Source organism: Trematomus bernacchii, unplaced genomic scaffold (assembly GCF_902827165.1).
Source record: "Trematomus bernacchii unplaced genomic scaffold, fTreBer1.1, whole genome shotgun sequence".
NCBI classification, from domain to species: Eukaryota; Metazoa; Chordata; class Actinopteri; order Perciformes; family Nototheniidae; genus Trematomus; species Trematomus bernacchii.
In genome coordinates this window covers 2558186-2579040 of record NW_022987573.1, presented here as the reverse complement: position 1 = coordinate 2579040, position 20855 = coordinate 2558186, and the positions used below count along the sequence as shown (strand labels likewise).

The following is a 20855-nucleotide window of genomic DNA, read 5'->3' as shown; positions in this document are numbered from 1 at the left end:
AACAAATGTATGACCTGTGGAGTGTGAGCTCAGCCTCATGATGCATTGAAACATTCCTTAGTCCTGACACTGGATGCAGGGTGTGAGTGTCAATGTGACACACACACAAATATCTACAGCTATAACTTTCGGTGTGGTCCCAGAATTGCAGGTTTTGACGTCTGTGTCGCATAACAGATGATGTGTTGATCACTATGAAGCTTCAATTTGCACTTGAAAAAGAGTGAATGAATAAAGTGGCACCCCAGACTAAAGTGTGATTATTCGTATAATTGGAGCCTTTACACCAGGTGGCTTTCAGTGAAGTGAAACACCTCCACATAGCTCATATCACACTTATCTCTGTCGATTTTCACACCTATACAGCAGTTTGCACATCTGCCTCTCATTCTCTTTCTCTGTTAATCCATATTGCCTTTTCATACATGTCTCACTCTGTCTCTCACCTTTCCCCCCTCTTCCTTAATTCCCTACCCATCTATTCCCTTCCCATCTCCCCTCCTCCTTCACTATGAATGCAGTTGCTTCTTTCTGCTCTGTGTGGAGGAGCCCCAGGGTAGTGGAGTAGAGGATGTATCCCAGAGGGCTGCTGGGTGTTCTGCTTTCTGTGGACCAGCATGCCCTAGACAGGCTGACAAGCAGCTCCATGCACTCTGAGGCACTAACAAGGGCCTGGGTCTATTTAAAACCCAAGTTCAGTCATCCACAAAACACTTGGCCTTTTTCGACTCTGCCATGACATCTTCAGAATTATTCACTAAAGCAAAATAAGAGAAAGAAGTTCAAGCAAAAGTGTTTATTTGTGTGTTTCCTTGTGTGTGCAAAATGGATGTTATGTCTGGTTGTATGTGATGTATGTGCAGTCAGTGGTCGGGTATAAATGAGGGGAGAGGTGATGTATGGATACAGCTTATTAGAGAGGAGTGCAGGTCAATGAAGTGACCTATTGCCAGACAAGCAGCCAGGGAGGGAGGCATTATCATTAGAGACCCTGCTGTTGTCTGTGTTCTTCTGAGGCAGATGTAAAGCGTGCAGCAACAGCGCCGGGCACAAAAGAGGTTAATGATGCGTGGCTGAGTCGACACGTGTTTCGCAAAGATGGGGATCTGCACACAGATAAACACACACAGAGAGCAGCTACACAGTCCTGCTACTGAGGGTTAAACTGGTCACATTATCAAGGAAATACATTGAGAGTCAAGCTGTCTAACTTCACGTATGCAAAAGTACCAAAACAAGACTGTGTTTGTCATTCACACTTTTTTATAAAGAGCACAGAAGTATAAAGAGCACAGAAGTATCATCAGCAACATGTTCTTGTTCATATTAGACATTAAGACTTTCCAGCAGAAATGCAAACAAATCATTGACTCACGAGAAGGGGAGAAACTAGCTTTTGCATTTTTGTATGTCCCATGGCAAAAAGGTTAGGAACCACTGGTTTAATCTTTTACAGTGCATTGTATTTAATGAGCCTATCATGTGATTTTTTTAAGTAAAATGTTAATCTGAAAAGGAACTGGTTACTATCGTTGTCTGATAAATGCAGAGAAGTAAAAAAATACAATATATTCATCTGAGGTGTAGTGAAGTAGTATAAGGTAAAAGGTAAACTCGAAAACGTATAGTGGCACAAAACTGTAAGTGCATGCAAGTAACACTTAGAACTTTACACAAACAGGACAATACACCTGCAACATAAAATACATTTTGTGACTACTACAACCATCTGCTAATTCAAGATTTGTTTTTGCCTTTCTTTATTGCTCTGCTGTACAATGATTCACAGAGGCAGCTGGCAGCATCCATTCAGCTGGCTTGGAAACTGAAGATAATCAATTAAGAGATCAGGAGAAAGCCTGAGCAGTGACATGGAAGTACAGTGCCAGTTAGTATCTCTGTTCCAGGGTCTTTCCTTCCACACTAATGGGCAGCTGTGGACATTTCAGAGCTATCTCTTGAAATAGGCCTCGTTCTTTTCATGACTTCACGTGACAACCCATGTAATGCCGATGGGCATGTCATGGCTGAAAATGCAATATCACTTAGAGATATCATTACAGTTTAAGTAGACACGAAAACGATCGATTAAGAAAAATACAGCACGAAATTAGACGACTACTTTCCTAAGTGTAGTTTTGAGTATAAGGATACCATTAAAAATGGTTATTGTTTTTTCCAATCTTTCATTGTAGCATTCACAGTCAATGAATGGGGCTGTCGTGCCCGCGCCTCGCACCAAGAGCGCGCATATCTTTTTTCCCCCAGCAGCACAGAGGAGAGAGTTCTGTTTCTGGAGAGGGAGGAGAAAGGACTACATGGAGGACTACAGTGAATTTATTCTGCACACAAATGACCCGGGTGAAGTCTCTCGCGTCCGTTAGGAAACCATGAAGTCTCCTTAGTGTGTTTGTAGTTGTTTTAATCGGCAAACAGGAAAGGGGACTCTGAAGTGGAGGCGCTCCTCCGAGTTTAGTGGGCTGGAGCTGCTGCTGTTGCCAGTTTCTCCGAGGAAAAGACGGATTCAGCAGAGAAAGACCGGAGACAAACTTTGTGCAAGATGCAGGGGGTTTCAGCGACTGGTAAGTGAATCACTTTTACAAATTAAAAGCGGATACCTTCCTCACTTTTGAAGATATGCTTTTCTTAAGTTGTTTCTAAATGGCTAAAGCTTGCATTGCGCAACAGGATTTGAATTCCAAATGCTTTCGCCAGCTGTCAACGGGACAGGCTGCAGGCCCGCCTGCAACAACTCCCAAACTACGTGAAGACTTGTTTTGCTTGTTATGGCTTCTCCACAGACACACTGAGACACACTGAGAGGCCATTAATGGTCCACTGGGCAAGCTTGAGCTGACATGGCAAAAAAAAGGAGCAATCCCATTCCTAACCCTGTAGAAGCAGCTCACAGTTGCCCCAATCTGACTGAGCCCCCCACTGTGACACACACACACACACACACACACACGCACACACACACACACACCATTTTCTTTATAACACATATTTGACCGGAAACCACAGACTTCTAAATTTGATAACGGTGAAGTGGAGGAGTCATTCCTCTCTACCCCAATGTTGTGTGTGTGTGTGTGTGTGTGTGTGTGTGTGTGTGTGTGTGTGTGTGTGTGTGTGTGTGTGGTGTGTGTGTGTGTGTGTGTTGTGGGTGGTGTGTGTGTGTGTGTGTGTGTGTGTGTGTGTTGTGTGTGTGTGTGTGTGTGTGTTGTGTGTGTGTGTGTGTGTTGTGTGTGTGTGTGTGTGTGTGTGTGTGTGTGTGTGTGTGTGTGTGTGTGTGTGTGTGTGTGTGTGTGTGTGTGTGTGTGTTGTGTGTGTGTGTTGTGTGTGTGTGTGTGTGTGTGTGTGTGTGTGTGTGTATATATATATGAAATAGGATTTATGTGGAGGAGAGGGTGTTTGATGCAGAGCTCATGAGATTAGAGTTGTGTTAATGCAAGTCTGTCTGAGGAGGGTAGAAGGACTGCTCTGTGTTTGAGGAAGAGTGTGTGTCAGTGTGTGGTTTCCTTTCTGAACTACTTGTAGATATTTTTGACCATGAGAGAGAAGCATCTCCTATTCACACTTCTATACAACCACAATCACAAAGGAGGGGACGTACAGTTTTTCTTTCTTTCTAATATAGCTGTTAATTATTCACCGTGTCCAAAGTATTGTTGGTGTGTTGTATTCTTCAGGTCTACAGATGACAGATCTGGGGCATTAGCTTAATAATACTATCAGCTAAGCACAATGAGTTACTGTGAGAACCAAACTCCGTAGAAAATTCAGCTAAATCTTACAATCTTTCACACAGGCCACGAAATAAAGTGCTGCTAGCATGCAGACAAAGAAGGGGGAGGGTGTAGTGATAGAGATGAAGTGCTGATGGGATGATATCAGGCTGCAGCGGAGGTAAGCTATGCAGAGAGAGAAAAAGAGAGTGTGTTTGTTGTGAGGCTCTGGGGAGGAATCGATCTGCCGTCCTCCTGGCTGACTTTCTTTTTTCCGGCAGTCCAGCAGTGCATCGTTTCTCTCCCACACACACACTCGTTCCCAAGGCCTGGCTCTTTTTTTTGTTGCAGTTCCCTCTTTCTCTCCCACACTGTCCCCGATCAATCTCTCCCCCTGCCTTAAACCCCCCCCCCCCCCCCCCCCCCCCCCAACACACACACATACAGAGTTCTAATGCTCAATGCAGCCGCCGTCAGATTAAATATATCAACTTTTTTTCTGTTGTCTGAAGTTCCCTCATCTCTATTCCTTCCACATGGGAACCCAACTAGCCTGTGCACTCTCTAATGCTTATTTTTGTGTTTACGATGGGAGGGTCAACAGGGTTGTAGGCTGCTCGCTTCAAGTCATCGGAGAATCTATTAAAATAAACCACATCACAAACAAACTGCGGTGGGATAGATAGCATGCCTTTCAGTTTTAATTCCACCTCATTCCTCTTGACTAGTTTCCAACTCATTAAACTTCTCTGACAGGCTTCACTCTCAGTCTTAAACTTTGCATGCCATCAGGTTCACTCAGAAGTGGGTGAGGGTCTCTTCTCCACAGATGCAGTAGGTGGTGGTCGGCGTGTGGTAGCTTGATACTCCGCCATAAATGTCCTGGGTGGCTGTTTAGGTTATTTATTATTAACAAAAGCTATTGGGCCTGTCTGTGTTTAACCAAGCCAATGTAAACATCTCCCCTCTGTGTTAAATCAACACGGAGCACAGAGTGAGGGAGGAGGATAGTGAGAATATTATCTGCATAGCTCCGTTCCTCCTTTTGTATTCTTTGAGCTCAGATGACCCTGCTGTTGTTCCCCCACACTTTAATGAACTTTGATCGACTGCCAAGTAGGGCTGCTCGATTATGGCAAAAATCATAATCTTGATTATTTGGGTCAATAATTGATATCACGATTATTAAAAACGATTATCCATTTACTTTGAAAACATCCATTTATTGAAAGAAAATGTGTGAACAGTATGTTTTTAACAGTTACCCTGAACTTTAAGTATAATTCAACTGAAAAACCAATAAAAATAAATAAAAAATAAAAAAAGTAAAAAATAATAATAATCGTTTTATTTCGATTATGTTGTTTTCATAATCGTTGCAAGCCAAAATCGTAATTGCGATTAAAATACGATTAATTGAGCAGCCCTACTGCCAAGCCTTTGCAAGTCTAGTCCACTCGGTTGGTCCGTTTACCTGTTTATGTGCCTTTCAAGCGACCTTGGGTCCCTTGAAAGGCGCTATATAAATCCAAGCTATTATTATTATTATTATGTCCGAACAGAAATGAACATGTGATGCTGACGCATGCTGCCTATCGATGTGTCTCTAAAGGTCAATGTAAATTATCCAGGTGGTAAGATGTCTAGAGTAAGATGAATCCAAATGACTAAACGGGAGTTGACTGATATTTCTTCAGTCGCTTAGTCATTCTTCAATGCTTTTCTTCATGACTTCCAAGAAACTTATCAGCACATTTCTGGTTAACACATGTTTTTTTTAACTACTAGGACGTTTTACCTTTTTAAAAGAAGCAAACGGGGTAGTGATGGAAGAGGCAGTCTTTTTAACCAGCTGTTCATTCACTTTAATACAACCAGTTTGTTCTATCTATCGACACTATAACCAGAAATGCTGCACAGAATCACTGAGCAAGGCCGTTTTCTGTCAAGAAACAGCTCCAACAAAAGCCTCCACCTAGGTTTATTAATTCACTTTGGACAGAGCCATGTTTCTTTGTCTTTTTGTCTTTATGTCAATCTAGTTTACAAATGTCCTGACCCCACAGTTAAACCAAGATATGAGTCTTATAAATAAAGCAAATTCTGTTAAATGATGAACCTTTCTGTTCTGCGCTCTCAGCATTTCAGACTGGGGAGTCACAGTGGCAAAGGTATTTCTAAATTAAGTTCTCAAGGTGACCAACAGACCAGTCAGCCGGGACTTTGTGTATTCCTGTAAGCGCTGATCCCCAACATCCCCTGCATTTCTCTCTGTCTCATTCTGTTTATCTGTGAGACACCATGACTCAGTTCCAGGCCCATTCAAAGACTTCAGGCTTTCTCCCGGCCTTCCTGAGTGTCACATTGATTTTCCTAATGGTGGTCATGTGTGAGCCCTGCTGTTGAAAAAAGGCTTTCCGCTAAGATTGCACTGTGTGTGTGTGTGTAACCTAGCATTTGATGGACCTCTTTCTGACAGGACATTTTTTGGAAGTTCCTGCACTGCATGTCCTGAAAGAGACCCCTCTTAACCTGTTAAGCCCCATAGCCCCCGCCGGCGGGGGATTTTCACGAAACTGTGTCTCAGGGCTGCTTAACATTTAACAACCTATTAATGTGTCATACCCACTTAACGGGAAGAGACTCAGCTAACTGACGATATGACATTTTTTTACCTAAACAAAACACAACTCTAAAGCCAAGCGACTGAATTAGCACTAAGCGAAAGAGTGCACTTAGCACATAACTCAAGGTAGTGATCTTTTATACTTCATCGGATCTGCACAAACAAGATATCATATGAAAGCTTGTGAGTTTTGGTCACTGTGCGACCAAAACTCACGGCAGCGAAGGCAAGCAAAGACAACACACAACTTCACTTTACGGGGCCAAAACGGCAAATACGTCTTACCTTTGCTGTTTTCTGATCAAAAGTTGTGTTCAAGGGCATCAAAACGCATATAAACGCTGCTGAAGGTTAACCCAATGTCTCTGTGTCACTTTGAAATGATTACTGATAATCCATCATAACAATTATGTCAATAAACTTACTTTTCATATAGAGTGTAAGAGAGCTTCCGGTTTTGGGCATGCTGGCTGTGCATCACTCTCATTCACCAATGGTAATGTTTAGATGGATTTAGGAACTTCCCCTCGATCCTATTGGCTCTAACGGTTCAAAAGAGGTGTCAATCATCAAAATCGACAGATGGGTTCCAGAGCTATGGCAATTACACCCAAATGACCCCAGAGGTGGGTTTTTTTTTCTAAACTTCTCGAAAAAGGTCAAATGTCACTTGTTTTGCATCAATCTTGATACAGGGTACTTATTATATGTTATAGTTTGGATTCCTAAAGCTTTTAGTCTACTATCCCATCATTCAAGGGTGGTTTTCACTATAAGTAATTGTTGGTTTTTTTGGGCGGAAACTATAATTTACATTTTTTTACTATGTTCAATCTGAATTTACTTTAAAATAAAAACATCTATATTGATTCTGACTTTTATATATCCAACTCACAGGTGTATCATTGTTTTGAGAAAAAAGATTATTAATTTACCCCTTTTAGAAGTGAAGATATAGTCATTTGTTCTGGGAATGTCTTTTTCGAGCCTGAGTCCTGAAAAACAGGCTTGGGGCTTAACAGGTTAAAGTCTTTGCCTTACAAATGTCTCTTATCGTGTCAAGTTTTGAGTTTTTGTGTGAAAATGACTACAAGTCTCTCTTTGCACAAGATAAGATAATACTTTATTTGGTCTGCTGGTTTATCATTTGATTTGTGGGGCCCATGAAGCACTGATAAAGCATGTGTGCAGTAGGATGAGGACTGCACACAGGAGTGGGATGAGAAGCTGGTTTGTTTTGATGCGAGTTCTTCTTTTTATAGTGACAGCACACAGATTGTGGCGTTATATTCACACTCCTGTTTGACAGGTTTGTGAGTCATATGCAGGCACACTGCTTTCAGAGGTGTGTTTTCAATTGTGCTGCAGAGTAGGTGTTACATTAATATACAATTGTTTAGCAATACATTGCATTACATTACATGTCACTTGTTAGACGCTTTTATCCAAAGTGACTTACATACTCAATACTGTGGGCAATCCCCACAGGAGCAATTTGGGGTGAAGTGTCTTGCCCAGGGACACAACGACATGCTGACTGCAGTGGGGTTTGAACCTGCTGTGACCCCCTAATCCGAACACCAACACACAACCCACTGCATGCACCACACGCCTCCACGCCATTAAAAAGCATATTGTTACAACTTCAGTTTCACCACACCTACTGTATCTGTTCTTGCAGGTGAGAAACAGTGATAGTGGTTTTCTTTTGGACTTGAATGAATGGCACCTGATCATACGTTAGTGCGGACATGACAAGAGGGATGGTTTGAAATAAAAAATATTAAAAGTAAATTTGAAAGAAAAATACAGTTTTGGTAACAAAATGCTATCTTTGCTTTGTTCTACCTTTTAAATATCTTAGTTCCCTCTTAGGAGCCACTGCAGTTAGATGATGTGTAGTTTATTTGTTTACTTCCACTACACAAGCACTCCAACTATTAATGAATGAACACAGTTTGTAGAAACATAATCTGTACTATAGTCAGCCACCGTTTGGTAGTAGACGAGGTGAAGCTGTGATTCAACAAACAAAGTGTTTTAGAAAACTGACTCATCTTTCAACAGAGGTTTACCTTGGCGCCTGTGACAATGTTTAGAGCTGATCTGAAGTATGCAATGAGGGAGTCTATGTTTAAATCACGTCAGAAGATCACACACACAGTCTTACAGATTGAGAGTGAACTGGAGTGTGACAGCAAATGCAGCATCTAGCTATGATTTGAATATTGTTTGGTATCAGGATGTTTCCTTTCAGGAGTAGCAGTGCTTCCTGCACAATATGTTTACACTGGAGGTTTCTTGGCTTATATTTGGGTCTAGCTCACACACACACACACACACACACACACACACACACACACACACACACACACACACACACACACACACACACACACACGGCGGAAGTGACCCAGTTTTGCTAAATGGTACCAACTGTTGAGGCCTTCTTGACATGGACAGAGAAACTTGGTGACCCAATAAAGAACTGGCATGTGAGAGACTGAGTTGATCTCATCCCAGTTTCCTAGATAGAGCAGGTTGTATGTGAGCCAGATGCCGGGCGGTGCTTATTGAGAAACGTTGACTGACTCCAGTTTAAAAATGGAAAAGTTAAATCTGGAATCAGCATTTCTGCTCTGAAATCTGTTAAAGATGACGGCGTGATGAAGGGCCCAGTTTGCAGCCTAAAAGTCTTTGTTTGTGTCTCAGTGACAGGACGGGGAGGTCAGTTTGTGTCTGTGTAGCTGTCTGTCTGTATCTGTGACTCCTCTCATGTCTGCTGTCTGTCTGGAATGGACCTACCCTGATGAGGGGGATTTTCCTTGGAAAGTCATATGGAAAGAAAAAAAACTGAGCCTTAATAGTAAAAGCATGTTCCATTCGATTTCTCTCCCTTTGTGTGTGTGTGTGTGTGTGCATTTTATGAGTTGAGCTCCTTCCTAGCACACTGAAGGCATTGTGTTTTTCCTCTCTGATCATCAGAAGAGCAGGCTCTGTGGATTCAGGGCTTCCTGTACACACTGGGGTGAGGCAGGGGGACCTGGAAAGAAGGGAGGAAGAGGTGGAGGAGGAGGGGGAGAAAGATGGAGCCAGGTGGAGGTCACCTCTAGGTTAGATGGTGAGCATCGGCATTCTGGTTCACAGCTTTAATAGCAACACAGAATCCTGAATGAGGTGATATGTGATTTTTCATATTGCCAACAAATCCCATGAGTATCAGACCCAAGCCAACATTGAATTTATCCTTCAATAAAGTATTGTCTGTGTCTCCAAAACCTTATAACATGATTCGTTGTTCCGTAGAGCTCAACTATTGTCCAGAAACTATTACAAACATCAATGAGCCACGCCATTATACTGGGTGACATGTTCATTTATTATGAGTAATGAGTGTAGGCACTGTCATTTATTTTGATTTAGTTCCAAAAAAACATGCTGCTGCAAGTACTTTGCACTTCGTCTGCAGCAGAAAATAGTCCTCAACAAATGTTCCCCTGTTCAAGTAAGAAAAAAGCTCAAATCTAAAATAAAAGATTGATATCCTCCGTAGGATCCAACTGGCTTGGGTTGGTTGACACAGTCATGCAGGGAGAGTCAGAAATAATTGACAGATGTTTGTTGAGAGATAGTTGCATTGTTGGTTTTGATATTTCATGCAATTACTAATACAACACATTATCACCAGCCTTCTCCATATGGGTTTGTTTTGCTGTGGTGGGAAATAAATAGCAGCCCCAGAGTCCAGTATTGATCAGCCTCTAGTTTTCCCACACCCCGAAGTATAGATGTTCTTTGATTTATTATTTATCATCTTCCAGGCAGAAATCTTATTCCATAGATTTCTCTTTGGTATAAAAATCTTTCACAAACTCGGCTTATTATTTTCTGTCAAGGTCAATTCATCGTACGTGTCTTACTGTTAATGAGCAGGAGCTGTTGCGAAAACTCACCAATATTACGACTTTCAAGGACACTCATTTGAGATTTGAGAGTATGCTGCTTGAAAACATCCGTATGAACTAATAGCCAAACACTGAAGTGATTTTAAAAAGTAAGAGTTTGGTTTTTGTGTCTGTCTGTCCTTTATTACTGTAAATGTAGCAACCTTAAACCCATTCAACAATGATTTCATTAATACAGTCCATGCTTGCGGATGAATTTCCAATTCTGATGACACAACCTTGGCAATAAAATCAATTTCCCCTTCTCTAATATCCAGTGGTTTATTTGTATACCACTGTGAAATGAAGCCAGTCGCTTCCTGGATTGTAGAAAATCAATCTTAAACCTGATACGACATGCTGTGGAAGATGGTCAGCAGTAATATAAACTGCAGACAGATTTGCAAAGTCGTGCATGTCCCTTATATTCTTCATCCTGGATATCTGAGAGCTAAGTGGAGCCCACGCCCTTAATCACCGCACACACGCTCCTCCATTCACAGTCCCTCACCTCGCCGTAAACCGTGTTGTAAATGTCTCCTTAGTCTGGCTGATTGCACCCAAAGGCAGCCTGTGTTGAATCTTCCATGCTCTCTCCTCCCTCCCACCCCTCCTCCACTCTGCCTCTTCTGTAACCATTGTCTCTCGCTTTCGTCTTCCTCCCTCTAAGCCTGGGTGTCATTGTTACAGACTAAATTGCACTATATTTTGTTTAGGTAACCCAACACTAAGCAAGACCTGCTTAACATTTCAGACATTCTTTTATAACACTTCACACTTCATGGTGGGTTACACACACGCAGACGGAGGGCTGGTCAGTAGGAAACTTTTCCTTGCTCTATTCTCCTCCTCTTCTCTTTCCCCTCCACCAGTCTTAGCCTGACACAGGCTCCTTCTTAAATGGCACGACTGTTTGGACAGGGCTCTCATTTAGTGCAGTGTAAGGCATTGCCAGAGACTGAAAGTTGTATTGTTTGCAACTTTTCTGCATGCAATTCACAATTCAACCATCATCTCTGCGATGATTTTTCTTGTTTCTTCTTACAAAAGGCGTATGGTATTAATACTGTATGTATGTGATCTGATGAGGATGGATGCTGCTGTCAGTGAAAGAGCTTTGTGTTTATATTGACTGCAGATTTATCAGCCCTAAATAAACCCGGCTGTTTTAAGAGCCGCCCTGTCACTCTTAATCTCAGCTCTTTTTATGTCACTCATAAACTGCTGACTCATTATACAAAGCAGACTTTTTTTATAAACCACTGTCTTATATTTAGAGAAATGTGGAATACATAAAGTATACATGTGGTTTTATTATGTCACAAACTGAGAGTTTATTGACCAAAGAAATACACTCTACTGCTGAGTGTGCAACAGTTAAGGCACCACTAGATGGCACTGTAATGTCACTCCTGTTGTCTTTATTCTGTCAAGCCGTTGATACAAGAGACTATGACCTTCTCCTCTATATGTATTTAGAAGATTAATATGAATACAATTTATTACAAAGGCAAAATGACTGAAAAGGAGTGTACGATTGTAACAAGATAGGGAAGCAGGACAACCTTATTTCTGCATGCCAAAATATGTTTATTCTTTACTTTTTTTGTGGGTTATTGAAGTGTTTTACCTCTCCAGGCCCATACACACATTCCATAACAAGAAGGACTCTAATAAAGCTCAGACCTCCACCAATGCTGTTTCCATAAGTGAAAAAGTAATGTGTGTGTCTGCCCCTATCCTGGTCTGCTCCAAAATGAATGGGCTCTTACTTGGCCTGTGCTTTTTCCCATACACCATGTCTTGTAAAAAATTGGGCCAGTAGTTTTTCATGTATCCTTCTGACAGACTAACAAACAACCAAAAACATACCCTCCGCGGCAGAGTAAGTAAAATAAATGGCCTTTTTCTTAAAATATTAAGACCGGGAGAGGTACAGTGATGAGAGGCCACAAATAGACTCTGCTTTGTTTTAAAATGTCATAAAGAGTCTGTTATACTCTTCATCAAAAGCTGCTCAGGAGTAATGTTGTTTAGTGTTTAAGGTTTGGCTGCTCAGTCATCATGGCCCCTCTCTGTGATGGCTAACGGCTTTACTTTACTCCATTTATATCCGGGGGCTCAGCGTCCGAGCTGCTCTCGTTCTGGGTGACAGCGAGGTGCTTCACACTGAAGGTCACCCTGGCAACAGCAGGCTGACTCTCCGCTGTCTCCTCTCCTTTTTCCTATTATAGTCTGCACTGCCCGTCAGCCATTTATCATGCTGTACTGCCTCTGTAATGACTTTGTGAAACAAGATAGCACCGTTTCATTGGAGAGAGATCTGGACTTACTGGCTGCAGGGAAAACAACAGGGGAAGATGACTTGTGTGTTTTTCAACACTATTTGAGAATGTCTCCCTCTTATTGGTAAGGTGCTACACCTATCCTCCCTTTGTTTTAAACCATCAACCAGGGATTTGAACTCCTGAGCTTTTATGACCACTGCACCACGCCACCCTCTCCCAGCATGCCTTGCACAAGCCACAGCTCTCATCACAGGACAGTCATAACTCCCTGTATTTAATGAGGAGATGAGAGCTACATCCACACAGATGGATCCTTTTCCTGTGGCCCGTTGAGGATTATCTTCCTCAAGCAGTTATTTTAGGGTTTCAGCTTTTCTTTTTTCTCGTTTAGGCCCTAATTCACTGTCAAGAACTTCATTAGATTAACAACGATCCTAAAAGGTCAAAACGTAATATACAACAAACTCCCTCAGGCTGCTTAGCATTGGTGTTTTAGTGCATGTTTACTTGTGTGTTTGTGTGTGTGTGTGAGTGTGTCAGATGATTCCCAAAATAATGTACTCTGCATCTGCCACTCTACCTGCCCGAAGCTAAATTGTCCTTCCAAAAACAAAGTCGAAATATAAAATGTATGTATTTAAAGTTATTAAACTGCCATCTATTACTCTGCAGCTCTTCAAAAGTGAATTATGAGTGTCATTAAGTTAGGACACACACACACGCGCACACACACACTGGCTTTCTGCTGCATGGTGTTGTGATTAGCATTCAGAAAGTGATAAAGAAAAACAAAACATCTAGACGCACGTCATCCTCCTGTTTTATCTATTTGACAGCTGGGAGAGTGTGCCAGCAAAACACTTATAGGTAAAGCACCCGTAACCACAACAAGCTCCGACCCTATTACAATAAGTAGCTTGTGGGCTTGCTTCTCTAAATGAAAATCAGTAAAGGATTACATCATTGTTGTTTTTATTCAGCTGAAGAAATACTCTCAGTTTCAGGGTTTTGCGTTCTACTAGATTTATGAATGCTTTGGATGTTTTGCATTCTGCTTTATCTCTCACTGTTTATCAAGTGTTGAAATCACAAGCATGTCACTGCAACTGTTGCTAGGTGACTGTACTTTACCTTAGTTTGACTGTTGTTGATAACGTACTTAAAAAGTGCATGTTGCAGTTAGGCATTTGACATTATGATCACGATGGTCGAGGTTAAAATAATTGAGAATTAAAATATTATCCCAATAATGCTCCCAATACTCTAAAACATCTAAAACTCTTGCTCTAAAACATATGGTAATCAGTTTTCTTTACATTTGGATAAGAACCAATATTTGTAGTGCATCACCAATAAGACACATATATTTTTAGAGAACTTGTTTAGTAAAGAAATCAAAAATATATTAAAAAAAAGGTAATCATTAATAAAGGATTACAAAATAGTTACCTTGTGTGAATTTTTTCTTTCTTAAATGATAAAATCAGACTTGATTTTTCAATGCTAGGCAGCTCACTCGTGAGGTTATTTACAAGTATTCCGATAATGGAAACAGCTATTATTGTGTTTTTTTTGCAATCCACAAAAGAATGATGTCATCTCCTCCCTTGTTTCATAACAACTCGTAAGTTAGTTGGGGCATAAATAAGCAAACATGCAGGTACTTGAACTATACTATTTAGACAGATTGTCAAACACTGATTCTAGATTTCCCCTCAGAGGAATCCCTAAACACATAAACAGTTAAATAATGTTTCCTCAGTGAAGCGTTCATCATTTTTCACAATGCTCTCCTGGGTGTTCTTAACCTTCCAGTGAGTGATCCATCATGTCACATTGCCGCTGGAGACAAATGCCCTTGTGTCCCTTGCTACAGATATTCCCATCAGACAGACACACACTAAAACACACGTTTACGCAGACATTCACCATCCATCACCTGCCACCCCCTTCACACCTTTTCACCTTACAATTGACATAAAGTTCAACATTTTTGGTTGCTTGTGTGCAGCTAAACAAAACAAATTCAGTGAAAATGATATGTAGTGGAGAGGTTTTATGTTTCTGTGCAGAAGGAGCTGTTTTTGCATATCTGTTGATGCTGACACATCACCACATTCGCTCAATTTTTTTGACCCCACATACCTCATATTTTCATTTCATTCCGTGCCCACATTTTTTCTCATTTGAACTATATTTTTTACACTCTATTTCTCTTTCTATCTGTGCTGCACGGTAATCTTTACTGAGCCGTGCATAATCACAGGCCATCTGGGCGCTGCAGGGAGAGATGAGCCCGCAGCTCATCAGATGACCAACCGACACACGCTCATGTGTGCACGGCACGCTCACACACACACACACATCAACTCAGTCACACCTTTTAATAGCTACAAACCATCACAGGGATTTTCACTTCCATCACACCTTGCTAGAACGTATTCAAGGACATAAACAGCGTCCAAACAGCCGCAGCGTAACACAGTGGAAATGAACAGGAGAAGCATTTGAAAATAAATCACACATTGTTCAACGCCACATAATGATGTTCTGCAAGCATAACACTACACTTTGAAGATGGTCAACTGAGCACTATTGAGTAAAAAATTAACTGAGGCTCTAAAATCAACCAAAGAAAATGTAATAAATGTCCATGGTGGTGGTTTATATGATTATTGTTGCCTTGTCCAGCCAGCCTTTGCTTCACGCAGAATGCAATAATCTGACCTCCACGCAGGGATCCAATTCAAATAACATGTCCGCTGAATTTATTGTGAGCTGTTTCTAATATTGTTTTACTGGCTCCTGGATTCCCTGCTCATCTTCTTTGAGGGTCTGCACAAGAGCTCACGGGCATCATTACTGAAATGCTGACTGCTGGTTATTCTAAAACATTCCCCTCTGATTTAATAAATGCTGCAATGTGAAAATTTGATTATACAAAAAACGACCCTTGTTGTTATTTTATAATTATTCCACAAAGTTGAATGTTTTGAGTTGTAGCAGCAGTAGTATGTATTACAAAAACAGAGCTTTAAACACCGAAAGCACCAACAGTATCAAATGTAGTGAGAATACAATGTAAAGGCATCGGTCAGTGTAGTCTGCATCTGTTATTTCTATAAGATGTGGTTATGGTGCCTTATGACAGCAGCCATTGGACTGGATAGTGAACAAAAAAATAGAATCAAAGTAGCTGCATGGATGGGACAATATGATCAAAATTATATTTCTATTCTATGACAGATATCTATTTGTATACATATTTTTGTACAAAAAATCAAGAAAATCTGTTTATTTTAACTATTTAAATCTAAGTTCAAGTAGGGCTGCTCGATTATGGCAAAAATCATAATCTCGATTATGTGGGTCAATAATTGATATCACGATTATTAAAAACGATTATCCATTTACTTTGAAAACATTCATTTATTGAAAAGGAAATGTGAACAGTATGTTTTTAACAGTTGATTACCCTGAACTTTAAGTATAATTCAACTGAAAAACCAATACAAATAAAAAATAAATAAAGAATAATAATCGTTTTATTTCGACTATGTTGTTTTCATAATCGTTGTAATCCAAAATAATTGCAATTGAAATACGATTAATTGAGCAGCCCTAAGTTCAAGTATACATTTTCAGGACAACATATCCAATTTTCTCCCCCCAAACTTTATCTTTACCCTTATGATTTCTGCTCTCCACCACCATCTCCACCCTGCCCTTAGGCCAGACACCCTCACACAGCACGGGACCAGCATAGAAATACATTTTCTAGATCTGACAACCTGCCAGCTCTTTTCTAACGGAGTGGGATTGCAGCTCTAGTTCTCCGCTGATCTGTCGGGGTAACATAGATACACGGATTATGCCAGACTCCAGCCTCTTTGTAATTCAGATAAGATCTCTCTTCTCCTGGAGATAGGTTTAAATATTAATAATGAATTAAAAGATTCTCCTCTGGGTGAAATATTAATGACTTCTTCTTTAAAGAGAGACTGACTCCTTAGAGAGAGAGGAAGGCAGGGTGCTTGTTAGAGTAATTTAAAACATTTCTTTGATTTGTAGCTGCTGAATGTGTGAGGGGTTAAAGGAAAGGTGTCTGACAAGGTCAATATTTGAACAGGCAGTTATTTAAGGATCACCATTAAATATACTTTTATTCAAGGACATAAGTCACACCAGGGTGTCATACCATTGAAATCTGACACATGGGATCACCTGTCTGTATTCATAACTACAGTATAAGCCTAATTTAATTGTGAAAGCTCTAATTGATCCCTATATTGAATCTGGGAGGGTGCAATTCCCCTCGGAGAAAGCCGATCCCTGGCTTAGTGAGTCAACATGAATGTGTGTGAGTAACAGTGGAGGACTTCATCTGCATTAACTGTGTCCTTCCTCAACCTCTGTCTTCCTCGGAGGTTTCTCTGGATGTTGTGTTTCTCGCACTCGAGGACCTTCAGAGTCATGTGAAGTTATTCATTTTCACGGTTTAAGCTTCTGTATGTCTGTCTACTGCGTTTGTGTGAGTGTGTGTGCCAGAGCGAGTGTGTAGAGTTATTCATATGCATGCATGCACGCCTGCGTTGCGTTTCTTTGTGAGGGCTTTTTGGAAGAAAATAAATCCTGGAGTTGGGTCAACATGCTGTGGAATGTGAATTGTCTCCATGACAACAGCCCAGTGTCCTGCTTCCGGCTTTCATCCGCAGGGTTCGTGTCGAGCCAGCCAAACCAAGTGTGCCATCATATCATCAGATTGATTGATCTGAGTATTTAAAAAAACACTTGTTTATTTATCCAGATTTCTGGACCAAGTCCCCTCTGACTCTAACTGGGCTAAGTCCTCAGTGTCCCTCAGTAGGACTAGATCAAGAGTCCTTTGAAAGATGACAGAACTTTAGCAAGCTTTCAAACAGCGTTAATACAGACATGCAAGGCATTGTTTATGTCTCTGTGTTTGTTTCTTGGTGGCTGATGAAATGTGGCATCCTATACTTCAATTGAATTTAAGTGCCACAACATTTCTCATTTTCTGACCTCCATTTTTGAATTAAATAAGCATTGAAACATATTCAGGTTAAACATGAGGCAACAAGAGATATTTTTCATCCCTGTGTGGCAGGATGTGTGTGGTTCGTGATCCCATTGGGCAGATGTGTGACAGATGCCCTCCTCAGGTCAGCAGAGCGAGGAAGATTTAAACTAGTGTTAGTCGTCAATATTGCAGTGTGTTTGTGTGTGTGACAGGAACGGAGAATAATCACACAAGTTTCTTCTCTGTGGACAGATGGAAAGAGATCATTGCTGTAATTAGTGAGAGGAGTAAAGGGTGACAGAAGGGCAGAAGAACTGTGCCAGCTCGGTACATTTCCGCTATCCTGTAGTGAGTAAATGCATCTCTGTGGGCTTATTTCAGACTACATGGAAATCAAAGACTTCCAGTTGCACCCTTTAAAGCCTCGTTGAGAGTAGATCTCTGCCTTACATGAGCTAAATGTGATAACAAGATGGCGAGAGGTTCAGCATTCCTCCCTAACCCACAGCTCACATTCCTCCCTTTGGTGTAAAGAGGGGGCACGAGCACCATGCCTCATTAGATAACCCACAAAGGCGAAGGCTTCTATTCTTATTTGAAATTGGTTTCCCCCCTTGTTTGATTGCCCTACAGGGCGGCTGCTGTGCCAATTCCCTATCTCGTCTTTCCCTCATGTGAGAATATTTCACCTCGGCAGGTGTGCTGGGCTGAGCAGTCAGCTTTATGACTGTGGAGAGCAGCACCTGTTCCCCCTGTCCGGCACCATGCATAATTCACTTTGTTGAGAATTTCAAGCAGTTCAGCACGAGGTGGCCTTCAGTGCGCAGCTGGAGGTGGATGTTGCTCTCGTCCCTGCTTCAACATGAGGACGAGAAGATCAATCGGGGCCCATTTTAACCCATTCAAAGGCACTCCACTCGACTCCAAATGTTAAAGCTTCAGCGTTTCCTGAATCTAAATCGAAACACAGACACCCATCCCCCCTTTACATTCTCCTTCTCTTCCGCTCCTCTCCTCACACCCGGCTTTAAGCCCTGTTATCATTTAGGAACTGGGGATATTCCAGCAGTGTTTCCATGGTTATCGGTGGCATTCGTCTGTGGGTTCAGAGCCGGTGTCGGGCAATGTCACCGTGTCTTTCAGGCCGATGTCACTCCAACTATTGAGTGGGAAGACGGGGGAACACAGGGAGATATGAAAGGGGGGTGGGGGGGGGGGGGGGTCATAATTATATGTGCATATGAAGAGGGTCGGAGCAGCTTGGGCGCGTCATCCTGGCAGCTTTTGTGATCCACATATCTGTGGGGGGAAGTGGCACAGAGACACGGATGTACTCCCAAGAGACTCGTGGTAAAGTGGCTCCTCAAGGGATGTAGAGACATTCATTATTTAAACGTTAAAAATACAAATTATTTTTGCGAATAAAATAGTAGTTAAGAGATCAGGCTTTAAATTCAAACACTTCACAGACAAATATTTCAAGAATGATTTTGGTAACTGGATAATAATTTGAGCTGTACATCAAGAAAAATTGCAGAATATTTGCTGGATTAGGATTTTTTTTCCTTCTGATGTAATTATTGATAAATGAAAATTATTTACAGGAAAATATTTTCTTTTGACAGAAAACCTCAGCAACTGTCTTGATAAATGGTTTGATTTTATGAAAAAAACTATATAAAGTACTTAACTATTTGCAAGCTTCTTAATTGTGAGTATTAGCTGCTTTCCTGTGTTTTCTATCATTTAAAAATGAAATATTAAGGTGTTGGATTGTTGGATGGAAAAGACATCATTTTGGTGTCAATATTTTCTGATTCCTCATGTTTTAAAGACAGAACAATTTATATAGATTGAGAATATTAAGTTAAAAACACACTCCACCTCACTGCAGAATAGCCTACCTGAAGAATTCCTCTCTACTTCACCTACATCCTCACACACACCAACACACCAACAAACACTCATGCAACAACTGCTCCGGCACACCCACTGATACTTACACACACTTCCCCCATCTTTCATTCACCTACTTCCGTCTCTCTCCCTCCTCCACTCTTCTCTCTCTCACTTAACTCTCCCCTCCCAACCCATCTCCCCCCCTCATTTCCAACCCCTCCCTCAAGCGGGCCGTCATTAGTTTCCATGGTGACAGTTGGCCAGCATTATTGCCGGCTGAAAACGGCTCCTGGGTTTCTTTCAGAGCGGTGGCGTTGAAGGCATTGTTTGGTCCTCTGCTCTGAATGGTGCAGGGATCAGGACGGGGAGAGCGTAGGACAGGAGGAACCCTTTTTTTTTGGGGAAGGGACAGTGCGTTAGTAGTGGGTGAGGGGAGGAGGGAGAGTAGGAGGAGGAGGAGGGGATGAAAGAGGAGGAGAGAGAGGCAGCGTGGTGGAGGTTAGAGAGAGTAGTAGCAGTAGCAGACTCATGCCGTCTCAGAGCACTACTAAAACATCCTGGCTCCTCAGACAGCTCGTGGCTCGGTGCTGGAATAGATCGGACTCTTTTTGTGTTCCCGTTGCACACCAACAGACAAAAGGATCTACAGAGATGCCTGAGAGAGGGTGAAAACAGAGAAAGCATCGAAAGCAAATGGCAAACTGAGTTGAGCTGGTGAGTTACTAATGGCGCTTCATCGTCTCTGAATCATAGATGTGTGTGTACATTATGTGGGAATGAACATGTGCACTCTCAGCCTTGCATAAAGACATTCTGCCTTTTGATTTGTATTTAGGTTTGTGTGTGAGTGTGTGTGTAGCAGGTGCTGCTGCTTTACAAAATGTGTGTGTTGTCCTCCAAACCCAATCTCTGTCTGGGTTATGTTTGGGTGGGCTTACAGCTGTCTGCTGAATGTGGGCTAATTCTCGCTGCCCTCTAAAATATACATGCCAGTCTGCATATTTTATTGAGAACATACATTGGGGGGCGATTTTCTGCTGCTTTGATTCCTGGCTTCCCTGCAGTGTTTCTTTGCTGGGAAATTCAGAGCTGCACAGCGTACGTGTGTTTTGGTTCTAGTTTGTTTGGTTTTCTCTTTTATCTATACTACAGAGGGTAATTAGGAGTGAGAGCTGAAGCCTCTGGCCCCTTGAAGAAGTGATGTGTGGTGAGTAATGTAGTGAGCAGCGAACAGTGCCAAGGTTTTTTCAGTTCAATGCCCTCTTTACTGTCTCTCTGACAAAACAGCACTCAGACTGTTTTCCTCTTACAGATAAACAACTTTGAATA

At 41.6% G+C, this 20855-nt stretch overlaps 1 protein-coding gene across 1 annotated transcript in view; it reads left to right on the top strand.

Annotated features, from left to right (window-relative positions):
* Nucleotides 1–2375: 2375 nt before the first annotated feature.
* Nucleotides 2376–20855, top strand: part of fgd (faciogenital dysplasia) — a 49662-nt gene continuing 31182 nt past the window's right edge. The window contains exon 1 of the mRNA XM_034126485.1: nt 2376–2582. Within this exon, the coding sequence (XP_033982376.1) occupies nt 2561–2582 (22 nt within the window). The 5' untranslated portion in view covers nt 2376–2560. The remainder of the gene's footprint in view (nt 2583–20855) is intronic.